This window comes from Melanotaenia boesemani, chromosome 10 (genome assembly GCF_017639745.1).
Source record: "Melanotaenia boesemani isolate fMelBoe1 chromosome 10, fMelBoe1.pri, whole genome shotgun sequence".
Classification (NCBI taxonomy): Eukaryota; Metazoa; Chordata; class Actinopteri; order Atheriniformes; family Melanotaeniidae; genus Melanotaenia; species Melanotaenia boesemani.
Window position 1 is genome coordinate 35,749,566 of NC_055691.1, and position 14,136 is coordinate 35,763,701.

At 41.0% G+C, this 14,136-nt stretch overlaps 3 protein-coding genes across 5 annotated transcripts in view; 1 reads left to right on the forward strand and 2 right to left on the reverse strand.

The window, feature by feature from the left end:
* Positions 1-1,829, reverse strand: part of si:dkey-246g23.2 (solute carrier family 66 member 2) — a 67,096-nt gene extending 65,267 nt beyond the window's left edge. The window contains exon 1 of one of the 2 annotated variants that reach the window (XM_041996610.1): positions 1,478-1,829. The gene's annotated coding sequence lies outside the window, so the exon portion shown is untranslated. The remainder of the gene's footprint in view (positions 1-1,477) is intronic. The other variant, XM_041996611.1, reaches the window with a different exon arrangement.
* A 638-nt stretch (positions 1,830-2,467) lies between these two features.
* On the forward strand, positions 2,468-5,646 carry hsbp1b (heat shock factor binding protein 1b). Its single transcript, XM_041996613.1, has 4 exons — positions 2,468-2,668; positions 3,692-3,758; positions 4,441-4,567; positions 4,690-5,646. The coding sequence occupies exons 1-3, from the start codon at positions 2,624-2,626 to the stop codon at positions 4,560-4,562; spliced, it is 234 nt and encodes a 77-aa protein (XP_041852547.1). The 5' UTR covers positions 2,468-2,623; the 3' UTR covers positions 4,563-4,567; positions 4,690-5,646.
* zgc:173742 (DNA topoisomerase I, mitochondrial) overlaps positions 5,455-14,136 on the reverse strand; it is a 30,744-nt gene continuing 22,062 nt past the window's right edge. For both annotated transcript variants that reach the window (XM_041996603.1, XM_041996604.1), the window contains exons 15-20: positions 12,124-12,192; positions 8,294-8,408; positions 7,603-7,730; positions 7,292-7,392; positions 6,721-6,870; positions 5,455-5,791 (exon numbers count right to left, since the gene is read on the reverse strand). In XM_041996603.1, coding sequence (XP_041852537.1) covers positions 5,689-5,791; positions 6,721-6,870; positions 7,292-7,392; positions 7,603-7,730; positions 8,294-8,408; positions 12,124-12,192 — 666 coding nt within the window. In that variant the 3' untranslated portion in view covers positions 5,455-5,688. The remainder of the gene's footprint in view (positions 5,792-6,720; positions 6,871-7,291; positions 7,393-7,602; positions 7,731-8,293; positions 8,409-12,123; positions 12,193-14,136) is intronic.

Genomic DNA, 14,136 nt, shown 5'->3' on the forward strand with positions numbered 1-14,136 from the left:
GCAAATGTCTTTTTCAATTTAGAACTTTAATATCTCACAGAAGATAAAAATCCCAGATGTGACCATTATTTTTCATGATGTCACAATAAAGGAAAATAAATGTTTAATAGTTTCATACTGATCCAGACAAGGGTAAAGCAACACACTCAAAAAAGGGATAAAAACTCAAATTTCACTTTATTTTAAAACTCCCCAACATTAAATGTGGGCTTGTGCATGTTAAAGTGTTTAATAAGTTATTGGGCAAGTGGAGAATTAAAGTCAAAGTGCTGGAACAGGGCGGCAGTGAGAGCTGACAAAGTTTTAAAGGTTAAATAGTCAACAGTCAGCGGAGGCAGACGTGACGGGCGGTACGGGGGCTGCTGGGGTTGAGGGTGGGAGAGCCCTCAGTCTGCAGATAACAAGTCTAAATGCAAACCACAGCCTCCTCCAACTAACCGACTTCTGTCAGACTCAACTACTCTTACTGATGGTCGACAGTTAAACACATTAATACACATTTAAATCATTAAAAAGTGTTTTAGTGGAATTCCCTCTTTACACAACAAACTCTACAGAATATCCCTTTGAAACATTAAAGTCAATGTTCCACTCTGCAGAGTGAAAAGGACATGCTGGTCCTGTGGCTACGAGCAAAACTAGTATGTAACCAGTATGTAAAAGCAATGCCCTGCACATTCTGAGCAAATGCTAAGAAGTACAGGAAGTTAGTGAGGCCGGAGCTTTCAGATGGTAACTCCTGATTAGAACCAGTGTAGTTGCTGATATCTGCTCTTTCTAACAGGAGAAACGCTGGCTTTGGTGCACCAGGTCAGAGGATAAATGGAATCTAATGGCTCATAAATCAAAAATAAAAAGCTGTTATTGTATTCAAACTTAATACTAAGGGAGCAAAATTTTTATATTCCATACCAGAGGATCCAACTCTAAAGTTTTCTATATGGCACTGCATGAAACATTTTAATCCATACCTGTCTGCGCGTTTTCCCCAAAGTTAAATATTATTCAGGAACTTAAAGTCTGAGACAGTCCCTGATGTTTCCTTCTGAGCTGTAGTGAAACAACACCGCGGGTCCAAATGTGTGTTTCTACTTCCTGTTAGAGAACAAGCCTGGTTATGTAAGTGATGCATAGTTTAATGGGGAAGGGCCAACATGCCTGAACTTTTACGACCCAAGACGTCCAGACATCAGTTTTTGGGCTTGTGTTACGTCACACAAAGACACAGTATTCAGTCAAGTTACACTGTTATAAAACGGTGCGCAATCTCCTTTATGATGGATAGAAAAATGCTCTGATGAAGGTCAACATTTCTCCCAACAACTCATTTTGTTTAGCAGCACGCGCTGGCTGCGGCTCGCGCAGCTCGCACCGATCAGATTAAGAGCCTCTCCTCAAAAAGATTTTATTCCAAAGTCGCAGAATATAAGATGTCCCAGATCACATTTTTATTTGTTCGGCCTCCAGGTTTACTTACCCGCCGCCTTCACTCACTTTCCTTCAGCCTGCTAAAACAACGTGCACTCTCACGCGAAATATTTCTACGTCTACACACACTGGGCTCCTCCGGCAGCTCCAACTTTCAAATCCCAACTCGCTCAAACACAGCAGGAGGAGGCACGCGCACTCGCGCACACATCCCACGCGCGCGCACAGGTACAAACCGACATAAAAAACAGACTTAATTTCTTCAAGTTCCAATATAATGCATGTTTTTATATACAAGGAAAGAGCACTTAAGGTGCTACCGCCTGCATCAGTAGATAAGCGCTTCGGAGCCAGGGTCTTCCTGAGGCCGTGAGGGGTAAATTAAACTACAGATTCCCAAACATGGTCCTCATTCAGAACTCCATGTTCCACCTATCTTAGTGGGTCCGCTCCATTCATAACCCACGCGGGCAAGCGGTGGCCCAGTGGGCAGAGTTTTCGCTCTATTTAGACTGGGCGATCTGCCGGGCCGTCAGCCGGATAACAAATATACACTCCAGAGTGGGTTTGCAGATAAAAAAAAAATGAAAAGAAAAGAAAAAAAAATAAAAGAAAATGGTTCAACGTGATAACTAATGTTGTTGGGTGGCCTTTGTTTAAGTTCATTAACTGCGTATTAAAAACGACTTCTGCTGCCGGCATTATAATTCTGTACAGATGCTCTGAGCAATAACTAAAGTTACATTCCAATCCAGCACCTTATTCTGCATTGTCCTTATTTGTCAAGAGACCTCCACTTTTGCACTTGGCAGACTAAAATCTGAAACAAAAGAGTGTAAAAGTCTCACTTTATTGGTAACGTTTTATTATTTCTATGAACTTCGCTCTGAAATATGCATGCCTCCTTTGTTCTGGCAAACCTTTCTTCCACAAGCTAACACTTTCCCCTCCATTTGAACGGTAAACTCATCCTCCTCCGCTTGTCATCGCTTCTCTCCGACTGAAAGACAAGGAGCGAACCCATTATTGACATACAAGTCTCGCGAGACTATCTGTGTTGTGGAACAGCTGACTTTACGGTGGATAATAAAGTGACTGGTTGTTGCGAGTAGTTTGACTTGATAGCAAAACAATAGCTTTACAAATCTTTGAATTTTAGTACTGTGAAGGCACCGATAATCATTTCCACCGCAACATGGCTGAGACGGACCCCAAGTCGGTGCAGGACCTTACTAATGTGGTGAGTCGTGATCGTGATGCAAGCTAGCTACATAGCGTTAGCCAGTCATGCTAACACGAATGCTAACGATGACAAGCTAGGAAGCGAAGTCTAACTAGTGTGACACATCTGTAGTATTTTATGTTATTGTTTGTGTATATTTAAAAAGGACACATGAGTTTAGCTTGATATGATCAAACCTAAATGTACCGGCTTTTGTTTAGCTGCCTTACTTTATGTAATGGTCAGTCGGTCATGTAAATGACATCACCCGTTCGCAACGGAACAAACCGCATTCTGTCACTACCCAAAAATGATACTACTTTATATACAGTTGTACCAAAAGTAAAGTTCACTTACCTGTGTCCATTTTAACGTATGCGTTTCTATAGTGGCTTGGGAAACTGTATTTTTCTAAGCATATACTTATGTAAAGTCTGTTGTCATGGAGATAAGCCAGTTACAGGTATTAAAGCCACTCTGTCCTCCCACACATGTATGAGAATGTAGTTTAAGAACTTATCACATATTTTGTCATGTTAAAATATAATTAATAACGTAGATTCTGATTAAATAGAGCTGTCAGAGTAATACCCTTTTGAATTTATTTACAGACACTTAATTTGATCAACTTGGCTCTCAGAATACATGATCACTACATTTGTTGGTTTAAGATGAGTTGAAATAATCTGTTACACAGGATTGCCTTTTTGAACTAATTATACTAAAGTATTCAATTTAAAGAAAAAACATGTATTAAAATGTATTAAATGGTTATCTCCATAGTTACCCTTTCCACTGTTGGCATGGAAACAAGTAGATGTCCATTTATTTCCCTGCTTTCTAGAAATCATCCATCTCTCACCAACAGGCTTTGGAGCTGAACTTGTGTACTTTTCTGTCTGAGGTGTTTTTAAAGAAAACTAAAACCAACTGGTAGTGTACAGCTCCAGGAAGTAAACAGGCATACTTTGATGCATAAACAACGTTAGTGGACTTATTTACTCCAGTAGAGTGATCTTATTTCTTTTTTTCCTCTCATAGGTCCAGACACTGCTGCAGCAGATGCAGGACAAGTTCCAGACCATGTCAGACCAGATCATCGGGAGGAATATCCTAATAATCAACCAGAACGCAGCTGTTGACTGATTTTGTTTTTAACTTTAAGTGGGGTTGTGTGTGGTATTTTAATAGTCTTTGTCATTCAACAACAGGATATTTATAATTCACTGGATCACAGAGGAGTTCTGATGGGGGAGCCATGGGTGCACAGATGGGCCGATTTTGCTGTCTGAAATAACTAAAGTCTCAAATTTCATAGTGGTTTGAGTGAAACCCACGTGACATACCCATCAGCATCTAGCTTTTGCTTCAGGCAGGTGGCGGCTCTGTTTTCTGATGGTCGCCTGCAACTGAAACCCCACAATGCTGCTGATGTGGCCGGAAAAGAACTATAACTTACCAACTTTTAAGTATTTTCATAAGTAATACTCAGTAGTAAACTACCTAATATGTCAAACAATGGCAGAATACACAAAGTACTAAGATGTAATGAATGAGAGCGCTCTGAAGGCGACCTAAAGCAAATGAAACACCTGATTGCTCGTACTACAAAAAATCTCCTTCAAAGAGATTTTTTTATTCAAGTTAAATTATTTAAGCCAATTTTAATCCAACCAATGGCTCAGTTGTGATTTTCCGTCTTTCAAATACTTAGTAAAATCATTAAAATGCTCAGACTCGCTGTAACAGACATGTTCAGATTTTATTATTGTCCTTAACCAGTCCTCTACTTGATGAGATGAGCACGCGCATCGATGACTTGGAGAAAAACATCGCTGATCTGATGACACAGGCCGGTGTTGAAGAGGTAGAAGCAATACCGGAGAAGCCTAAAGAGGGACAAGGATCATAATGAAGGTAAAAATCTCGATCCCACTAAGATTTAATATTAAGCATGTCTGATTCTTTGTAGATCTTTTTTTATAAATTTAGTTTCATTCTGTCTCAGCTTACTTACGTTGGTCTTGTCTGTCCCACAGGTCCCTGATGAAGGTGTAAAGTCGACCTGTGTTCAGGAGCAGCAGACTTTGTCACTGAAAATGACTTGTTGACTTGGTGTGTTGTGTGAAATGCTTTTTTATATATTGAATATTGTGAAACGGTTACAGTTATGTAATGACTTGAAAAGTAGAACGTTATTTGTAAGGTAGAGTAGTGCAACATGCAGGAATCGAGCTTCATGGAAATGATGCACCAACTTGGAGGTTATTTAGCTGCCATTATTTACATTTCTCAAAGTAAGCTAATCCCTTGAGGTGATGGCACAGGTTTTGTCCCAGTCTGTACTAAGTAAAACCCACAGGCTAACAGGCCAGTAGAACCTCCGCACCAACATCACCGTGGACACTTGTTGCTTGCAGTGTTGGATAAGAAGCACTCACTCGTAGTACTGAGGTGCGGGATGCATTCCACTTCTGATATTCTTCTATTAAAGTTATTTAATACACTTCTGTTTGTCATCTATGACAACTCTTTGACCAGGTGCTGAATAATTTCAAAAACAAGCATACAACCATTTTTTTTTAATAATCTAAGATTGCATTATGACGCAACAGTATCTATCTGGAATATCTCAAGTGTTGCATGTCTTTTGTTCTATACTGCATGTAATGTGTTGAGATTATTTTAGTTTAGACCTGAGGAATAAGCTGAGAGAAATTTGGGCATTTATCTTGTCTGTCTATATAAACCTAGACGAAATTATCCATGTGCAGCAAGGCTTCTCTACAGCACCGTTCTCCCTGCATAGTTAGGAACCTTTATTCAGTTAAATGCAAACAAAAGTACAAACAGAACCACCAACAGCAATCTTTCAAATCGAGTGCCAAAAGCATGAAAAGAAATTAACATTTATACAAAGCTTGATCATGTTACACGATGTCAGTGATCTATGAAAACCCCAGAAATGCCACATTAAACTTCTGTACTTTATGTAACATGACGGGCTCCTTGGTTGCATCTTTGACAGCTTCAGTCCGTCAGAACTGGAAGTCGGCCTCCGTCATGTCGATGGCCCAGGCAAACTTCTCCCGTTGGGTTTTATTGTAGATTTTTTCAATGGGCACCTCCATGTTCTTACACCTGAACACAGAACATAGTTCTATTAGTGCAGGCGTGATCATTTCATCTTCCAGTCACATTTTAATCAGAAACAAGCGCAGGCGCACAGAGATGAGATGTACATATTTAACAGTCTGAGAACTTCTGGCATCTTGCTTTCTGTTGTACTGAATCATGTCTAACAAGCATTTCTGTTTTGGAACATGTTGCTTTGTCTGAACAGAAATGCTGAGTTTTTGTATTGATTACCAAATCAGAACAATAACATTAGAACCAGTTCTAGTATCATTTTATTTTTATTAATTTAGCCTTTATTTTACCAGGGATACAAACCAGTTGGAGGTAAGAATCTTTTTTTTTACTGTACTGCCAAAAGGGCAGCATAAATAACCACCAATTAATAAACAGAAATGATTCTGAAACATAAGAACTCAGTAAAAGCAGTAAGAACTCAGTAAAAGCAGCATAAGGCTATAAAACAAGAGTTACATGAACAAACAGGCTGATTTAACAGAGCGGTTACCACAGACTTGAATCCGATTACTATCCGTTATTCTGCCGCCTATGACTGGTGAAGAATAAATAAAAGCTTTGCTTTCCATCTCAGCCCTGACGTGAGGGACAGAAACAGAAAAGGTCTGACTGGCTGGTCGTTAACTGCTTGATGAGTAATTGAGGTGAAATTGCTGAAGCAGGTAAGGGAAGCCGGTAAGGTCATGCTGCCAAGACAATCTCCTCAGATTAAAATAAAATCAATCTCACAATCCTGCACAGAAAAAGTTAAGCCCCAAATTAGCTTGATACCCTCCTGAACTTCATTAGACAGTCTGTGTGTTTTTAACCAGACATCTAATAGGTTTGTGGGGTCCAAAGCGGGAACCGTTCAAATATCTCTAAACACCCACGTTCTCCAACCCCAGCCGGGAGCGGGTGGGTCAGTATTCACTCACCAAGCCACTGTTATGCGTGGGTCCAGGTAGTTGAGCTTTGAGGTACCCAGAGCAATCTGTTTGTTCTCCTCTCGGTCAGTTGCCTGGACCTCCATCTTCAGCAGCTGCTCCTCACATCGCTTCACCGCCGCCTTCTTCCGCTCCACCAAACTGACCACATAAGGAGGTAAAACAGACCAACAGCTACGTTTGAACATGAGAAAACTGACCAGCGTAGCTGTTGATGAGGGTGCTTCTACAAATAAAGGCTTCAATAAAAAATGAACACATGAGGAATGAGAGCAGACTCCAGTCAGAAATTACACGCAGAACTCAGTGAAATGTTCTAGTTTGCCGTGTTCTGCATGAACGTGTTCATTGAAGTATTTCATTTTTCTGTCAACGCTGAACTGAACCAGACACTTGTAACGTGAACTCGTTGGGATTATGTGAGGTCTAACATTCACTCCCTACATTTTCACCGGCTCATTCACCCTACGTCAGTCACCTAAAAAAGGACTGAAACCTGCATGATGGTTTAGTTTACAGGCGTAAACAGATGTAAACAGCTAGCTGTAGCTTTGATACTTACGCCTGTAGTTTGGGGTCTGAGCTGCCTTTTGTCTTGGCTTCCTTCTTGGCCTGTTTCAGCTCCGTATGAGCCAAAGCTAGCTGTTCCTTTCTGGCATCAATCTGGGTGGAGCACATAAGGGTACAAGTACTTCAACTCGTATTACTGTCAAATTATCACTGAGCAAGCTGTAAAGGTTATAAATACTCCTTGCCCTTTGAACTGTGGAATGATCTCTTGTCAATCAACTGTGACACATTAAAACATTGACATTGTCCTTTCAGATGGAATATAATAAATCTGTCCAGTAAACCAAGTAAAGCTGCCCTCACCTTGGCCTGAAGGTTGGCCATTGATTGCTCAAAGGTCTTTGGTGGCGCCCGCTGGTGGTTGCAGAGAATAGCAACTGCTCTGTTGGCCCGGTTGTAGGACAGCAGCTTCTCTGCGACATTGTCAGACTCTTTAGGGGATGACAGAAAAACATAATACAAGTTAGAAAAAGCAGTTAAGCAGAATTATGAACAGAAGTTTAAGAGATCAGATCATGCTGGCCTCCCATTCTACATATGCATCATAAATTCATAACCTCGACCACAATCTGACAGTTTACATTTTTGTTACACTTCAATAATCCAGATAGTTATTAGCTTTCTACATTTCTCCTGGGGCTCATGCAGCACTCACTGCAACCACATGTCAGCCTGCATACAGGGTAGCGAGAAAGAGTGTGACACTTCTATCTCTGAATGAGAAACGAGGGCTGAGGCAGCCAATGGGAGCTTGATAAGAGGGAGGCAGAGGTGCACAGTACTGGGTACAGTGATAATGTGCCCCTGCCCGAGCTGAAAAAGCTGAATGATGACAGGGTATCTTGAACCAAGTAAGCTAAAAATAAATGTCTCTAGTGTGGAGTTTTTAAATGATGACAAGAGCTGAGCACACACTGAGACGGTGCTTTCAGATGCATGTATCATATGCAGCTTCCTAGAATTTCCTCCTGTCTAATGAATGTGCTGGTCTTACTGTTCGTGAGCTCTTTGAGCTGCTGCTGCAGGGTGATGGAGGCATTATACGTCCTGAAGACCTTTGCAGTCAGACCAGGCATTAGAGAGCTCAGATGTTTGTTTAAAAGGCTTGTCTGCAATGACAAATGGGTACCAGTTACAACAGAATGCTGTCATCACAACAACCATTAGGTGGCACTGTGGTACCATACACCTGCAGTGTTGTATGCAACTATAAAAGACAAAAAATACACATTAGCCTTTTTTTTTTATCTTTTTTTTTAATCATCTCATCTCACCCCCCCCCCCCTCCCTCCTCCCTCTCTCTCTCTCTGTGTGTATTACAGCACATTAGAGTTTGCATAGCCAGTGGTTAGATGTCTGTTAGTTCCTCTAAAACAACAAGTCTGAACAGGACAACAAAGATGCAAGAAGACTCACATGACTCACATTCAGACACACTCTAAAACAACAACAATAAAAAAATCATGTGTGTGAAAACTACAATAAACACGTGGCAGGCCCTAATAAAAAGTAATCAGCACCTGGCTTCCTGAGGTCACAGACCAGTACCAATATGAGCCCATTACAAACAGAATGAGTGGTTTTTTCATGTATATGTGCTATATGATGGCATGCGCCTGGAGACCAGGCGGGTAGAAATTTGCCGCTCTAACAAGCTACCCAACTCTGCCCCTGCAATACTAACGAGACAGTCTGCAAGTCAAGGAGCAAGTAAGGCACTTAACACCTGCAGCTCCCCTGTCATGGCATGCCGTGGGTCCACATGCGGTGTGAATGTTTAGTATGACATCCACATTGGCACGACGTCTCTACGTCTATAATACAGAATGCCACAAACTGGACTTCCTGATAAACATACTGCTGGTGAGGCAACCAGTTCCAGAGTGGAGAGAAAATGATGGACATGAAACCAACTATTAGAAGCCATATTATTACAGGTATTGAGCTTTCAACTACTAACTGTGTGTTTTTCTAATAATGTGGCGTCTGATAAACTGGATGTTCAGTTTGGATGGTTTCTACATGATGGGTGTGAATCTCTAAAATAAAATTTCATTACAGTCAGATATTCTGCATATTAAAAACTTCAGGGACGGTCAAATCTGAAAATAACAATCCAATTCAGTCTCTCATTTATTAACGGTATAAATCTATCTATGCATTAGAAAAACTTAGTAGCATCTGATCTGTTTTTGATTGATTATCCAATTACATTTAGATGACTAACTTCCTCTCCCAGAGAACAAATCCCCACCTGTTACTGTTAGTTTACACTATAATTAGATTGATCAAGTTCAGGAGAACCATAATTCACTGAGGCTCTGTGCCGAGTCACCTCTGATAAGCTGTGCCTAGTTTTAGTTCAGCCAACCATGCGAAAAACATGCATTTAAATCCTTCATATGACACACATGTCACGTGTTCGTTCTACACACCGGTGTTTTCCACCATCAGAAGACAGACCTTTATTCATCCCACATGGGGAAAAGTGTTATAGCAAAAAGGAGAGTAAAAAATAGCCAAAACTACCTGTTTTCATAAAAAAAAAAAAAAAAACATGCCAGTTCAGTTCTTGTATTCCTGTTATTCAAACCTAGAAATTCCACTTCTACAGTTAAGTTCAGAAGAAGTCAAACCTTTATTTCTCCATAAAAAACTTTTTTTCCTCCATAAATGTAGAAAATCTAAACTCCCAATAAAACCAGACAGCTTGAAAACTGACCTGTTGGAACTTTAAAATGTCAATAAGTCTCAAAAAGAGCACTGATCAACTAAAACTCCCTCTTCCACCACATGAACACACACACACACACACACACACACACACACACACACACACACACACACACACACACACACACACACACACACAGAGTGAATCCCATTATCACAGTGTTTCACATCTCAGATCTCTGACAGGACTCTCCTCAGCCGGCTTTCTGGTGTGGCCATTGGGGCCACCCACCAACACGACCTTACAGCATGACTGAACTACGCCTCATGATTACTGGTTTGTTTTAAGGAAACTGACACATTACACAATTAGGCCTGTAGGATCCTGATGGGAAAACATTTCTGACAGACAACTTGGAGCCACCCTGTAAAACAGCAGTTTCACGCTCCTGGTTGTAGCTGTTCACTTGTTTTTATATGTCAAATAAAAATTCCCTCTTTTGCCTCCTGGTCAATGGTTGAATAAACAGGAGCTCACATTAAAGCCAGTTCAGATCAAAAAGGCTTTAACTGCAACTCCTTTCCTGCTTTGTATTTTTCTTATTAACCTTCCACCTCTGCACCCCCCCTCCATCTTGCTATTCCTCTCGGCCTTGTAGGCCAGCGTGCAGGATGTAGTGACATCCAGCAGCATACATTACGACCCACAGAAAACCATCACACTCCTCTCCTGGTTGCTGTGAAAAAAAAAGCTGGATAAGTTTGTTCCTTCTGAGCTACTGTAGAAACATGGTGCTGCCAGATGGTTATGGGACAGAAATTGATCGTTTAAGTGCAATTCTGCAAAATCAAAAACAGAGTTGTGCATGTTATGTTGCACCTCTGCAATCTTACACCTGGGCCTATAATGCAGCTGCCAGCTGTGAGGTTCCCTACACGCCATCTTTATTCAACTTCTTTCAGTTTTTTGTGGCACTCCCAGTTATCAGGCTTGGCATGTATGCAAGGGATCAACAAACTGGCTTAATTACAGAACTTAGAATTGGATGGAAATGGAAATCCAGTCCAACTGCTTCCCCTTTCCTCTGTCCTCTCCTCCTGCTGCTTTTCAGTGCCCTGTCCTTTCCCAGTGTCAATCAGACCTCCCATCAGCAGCCATTACCATTCCACCTCCAACACGCTGACATTTCTTGACAAATTGGAAAGCAGAAACGGGGCACTTCTCTCCCTCCTTCCATCACTCCGTTTCGTCATCAACCTCACATTCTGTACTGTGCTGCATCTGTCAGCCTCCACGCACCAACACATGGCTTGCTCTCTAATGACTAAACCGTTCTCTCTCCAGCATCTTTCTCCCTTCCATGCCATTAGACCTTTTCATTCAAGGTTCCCACTTATCTAATGCATGTGTTCCAACCTATGACCCTGACTCACTTAAAGGGGTCACAAAACACTGATTTTCAATCAGAGCACTTAACCCAACTACAGCATGAGCTCCACAATATGAAACTATATTGAGTCATTTATAATGTGCTTCCTCAACAACTTTATTGTCTCCAATAGACAAATAATGTGGTTGTATAAACAGAGTGTGGCCTAAGAAACCTTCCCATAACCCTGTAGTGGTCTAATGCTGCATTAAGTGTGGCCTTGCTGCCTGCAGCTGGAGAAGCAGCTGAGAGGATGCCAGTGTGTGGAAATTCATCCACCCAGCATGCTCGCTCGAAATGTTTACTCGCACAGTTTCATTTTTATCTGCCAGCGTCCATCCCCTCCTGCTTTCAGTCTCCCAGTTTCTAATATTCTCCACTTCTCCTTACCTGCCGTTACCTCGCTTCAGCCCTTTCATCTCTCCACGCCAACGGCTCATCCTCATCCAATCTCATCTTACACCTCAGTTTACGACCTGCCTTTCATTTACAGATGCTCTGTTCATGGAAAAGATTTTTAAAAAGTGTTTTGCTTTCACTGTTTTTCTCACTTTTTTCTTTCACGCCAACATAAAACACCTCAGAGAAGTTTCTCCCTGTTTAAATTGCTCAATGCCCATGTTCAGCTTGTCCTCAACAAAAAGAGTAAATTTTAAAAACAAAATTTCGGCCAATTCAAGCAAGACATTTCTGAACCAGTTCAGCATTTTCAAACACTCACATTAAGACGGTCAAACAGCTCATCTCCAGGCTCCTTGTTCTCTAGGAAGAGTTTAAGATTCTTAAAAACCTGTAAAGACACATCAGGAAATTAAAGCAAATTACTTTAATAATTACAAGTTAAAACAATTTACATTTAATGGTCTGAAGTCTCATCTAACCATTTTCAAAATTAGTTGTTGCCCATTATCTCTGAGGATTATTTCCAAGGACTTTGTTTTGGATGTTTTCTATCCTGAGATGGAATAAATTCAATATACATAAAGAAATAAAAAGCCTAAAGTGACAGTAATTCTTTGAGGGTTTTAGAGGTGAACGTCTCAAATTGTAAAATTGCACACACATAACCTACACATCCACATTACAGTACACCTAGGACATAAAAGTGAGTGGGAGCTTAATTTCTCCATCACACAGCGGTGCCAGAAGTCAAGCTGCCACAATTACGTCTGACATTTCCAGTGATGCTGCGGGATCCAAAGACGCTGCCTTTCTTCAAATAAGCCAGTCAAATTACCAGCAACGGATGTGTTTCTTTACTAAACACACCGATGTGTTCACTTGCTCATGTGTGTTAAATGTGTTCTGGGGGATATGGCCTAAAAATAAAATCGGATTTTTTCACACCAAATCCGATTTTAATAGATTTTTTGTTCTTTTTCTTTCTTAAAAACATATTAAATGTATTAAAAATTATGTGTTTGTTTTCTCTTATTTATATGAATGAAAGACAGCAAAAAAGTGTCCTAACTTTTCCACCATATAAACGGCTCATATCTTGCAAAGAGATACAACACAAATGCATCCGTGATCTCTTTCCATCTGGATCCTTATCTTATGGGATCCACTGAAATAAACGTAGGTCGTCTCTTAACTGAGTTTGTCTCCTGCATCTCGTAGCGAGCAGCATTTCTCTCTGCGGTTATACGCACAGATAAATTCCAGGTGTGAGACACGTCTCCCCTCACTGTAAATCTGTTGGAGCTTTCAGACAAACACCGTTCTGGAGCAGAGGGACGGCTGAGGCCGCTAACTATGGAAGCCCAAGGAGAGCATTTGTGGTGCATATAAAAAAAAAGGAAAAAATGATTTTAGAAAATAAGAAATGATCAGAAACAGAAAATTCAATTTATCAATTTTTTGGATTAATCGCCCAGCCCTAAGTGAAAGGTGCAACAGCTTTTGGAATTAAAAAGTAAATAAGTGTCTCTAAAGAAGAATCAGAAAAGGATAAACACCAACATGAGCTCATCAAAATGCTCTTTTCCCTGCATTCGTGTCTGCTTGTGCCTTCACCCTCAAACACACGATCTGACCAAGAAACCTGGGCTAACTCAGTAAGTACTAGGAGTACTGGTTTTTAGAGAAAAACAGATTCACTGAGGTGGTACTCACTGGGAAAACTCCAAGAAATGCAAAAAAAAGTGAACTTTTCTTACTCAGGATTTTTTTTTAAATAATGCATTAGGGCGGGATAGGGCAAATGTCCTGAATTAGTTTGATTCAATTCACAACAACCTGATTCAGTCAAATTATATCAGATTCAATTCATTTACAGATATTAATTACTGTTTACACTTACCACCCCATCAGATTTATTTCAGAGTATGTACATGGGCGGCACTTCCTATTTTCAAAACATTTCCTGTTCATTAACATGGTGGAGCCCATGCGAGACCCCACGGTCTTAGCGTTAGCTGCTAACGCGAGACCCCACGGTCTTAACGTTAGCTGCTTATGCGAGACCCCACGGTCTTAGTGTTAGCTGCTAACGCGAGACCCCACGGTCTTAACGTTAGCTGCTTATGCGAGACCCCACGGTCTTAGTGTTAGCTGCTTATGCGAGACCCCACGGTCTTAGTGTTAGCTGCTAAAGCGAGACCCCACGGTCTTAGCGTTAGCTGCTAACGCGAGACCCCACGGTCTTAGCGTTAGCTGCTAAAGCGAGACCCCACGGTCTTAGCGTTAGCTGCTAAAGCGAGACCCCACGGTCTTAGCGTTAGCTGCTAACGCG

Coding starts and splice junctions, on each gene's coding strand:
- hsbp1b (XM_041996613.1), top strand. CDS start 2,624: ATGGCTGAGACGGACCCCAAGTCGGTGCAGGACCTTACTAATGTG. Junction 2,669..3,691: donor TGCAGGACCTTACTAATGTG/GTGAGTCGTGAT, acceptor TTCCTCTCATAG/GTCCAGACACTGCTGCAGCA. Junction 3,759..4,440: donor AGACCAGATCATCGGGAGGA/ATATCCTAATAA, acceptor CCAGTCCTCTAC/TTGATGAGATGAGCACGCGC.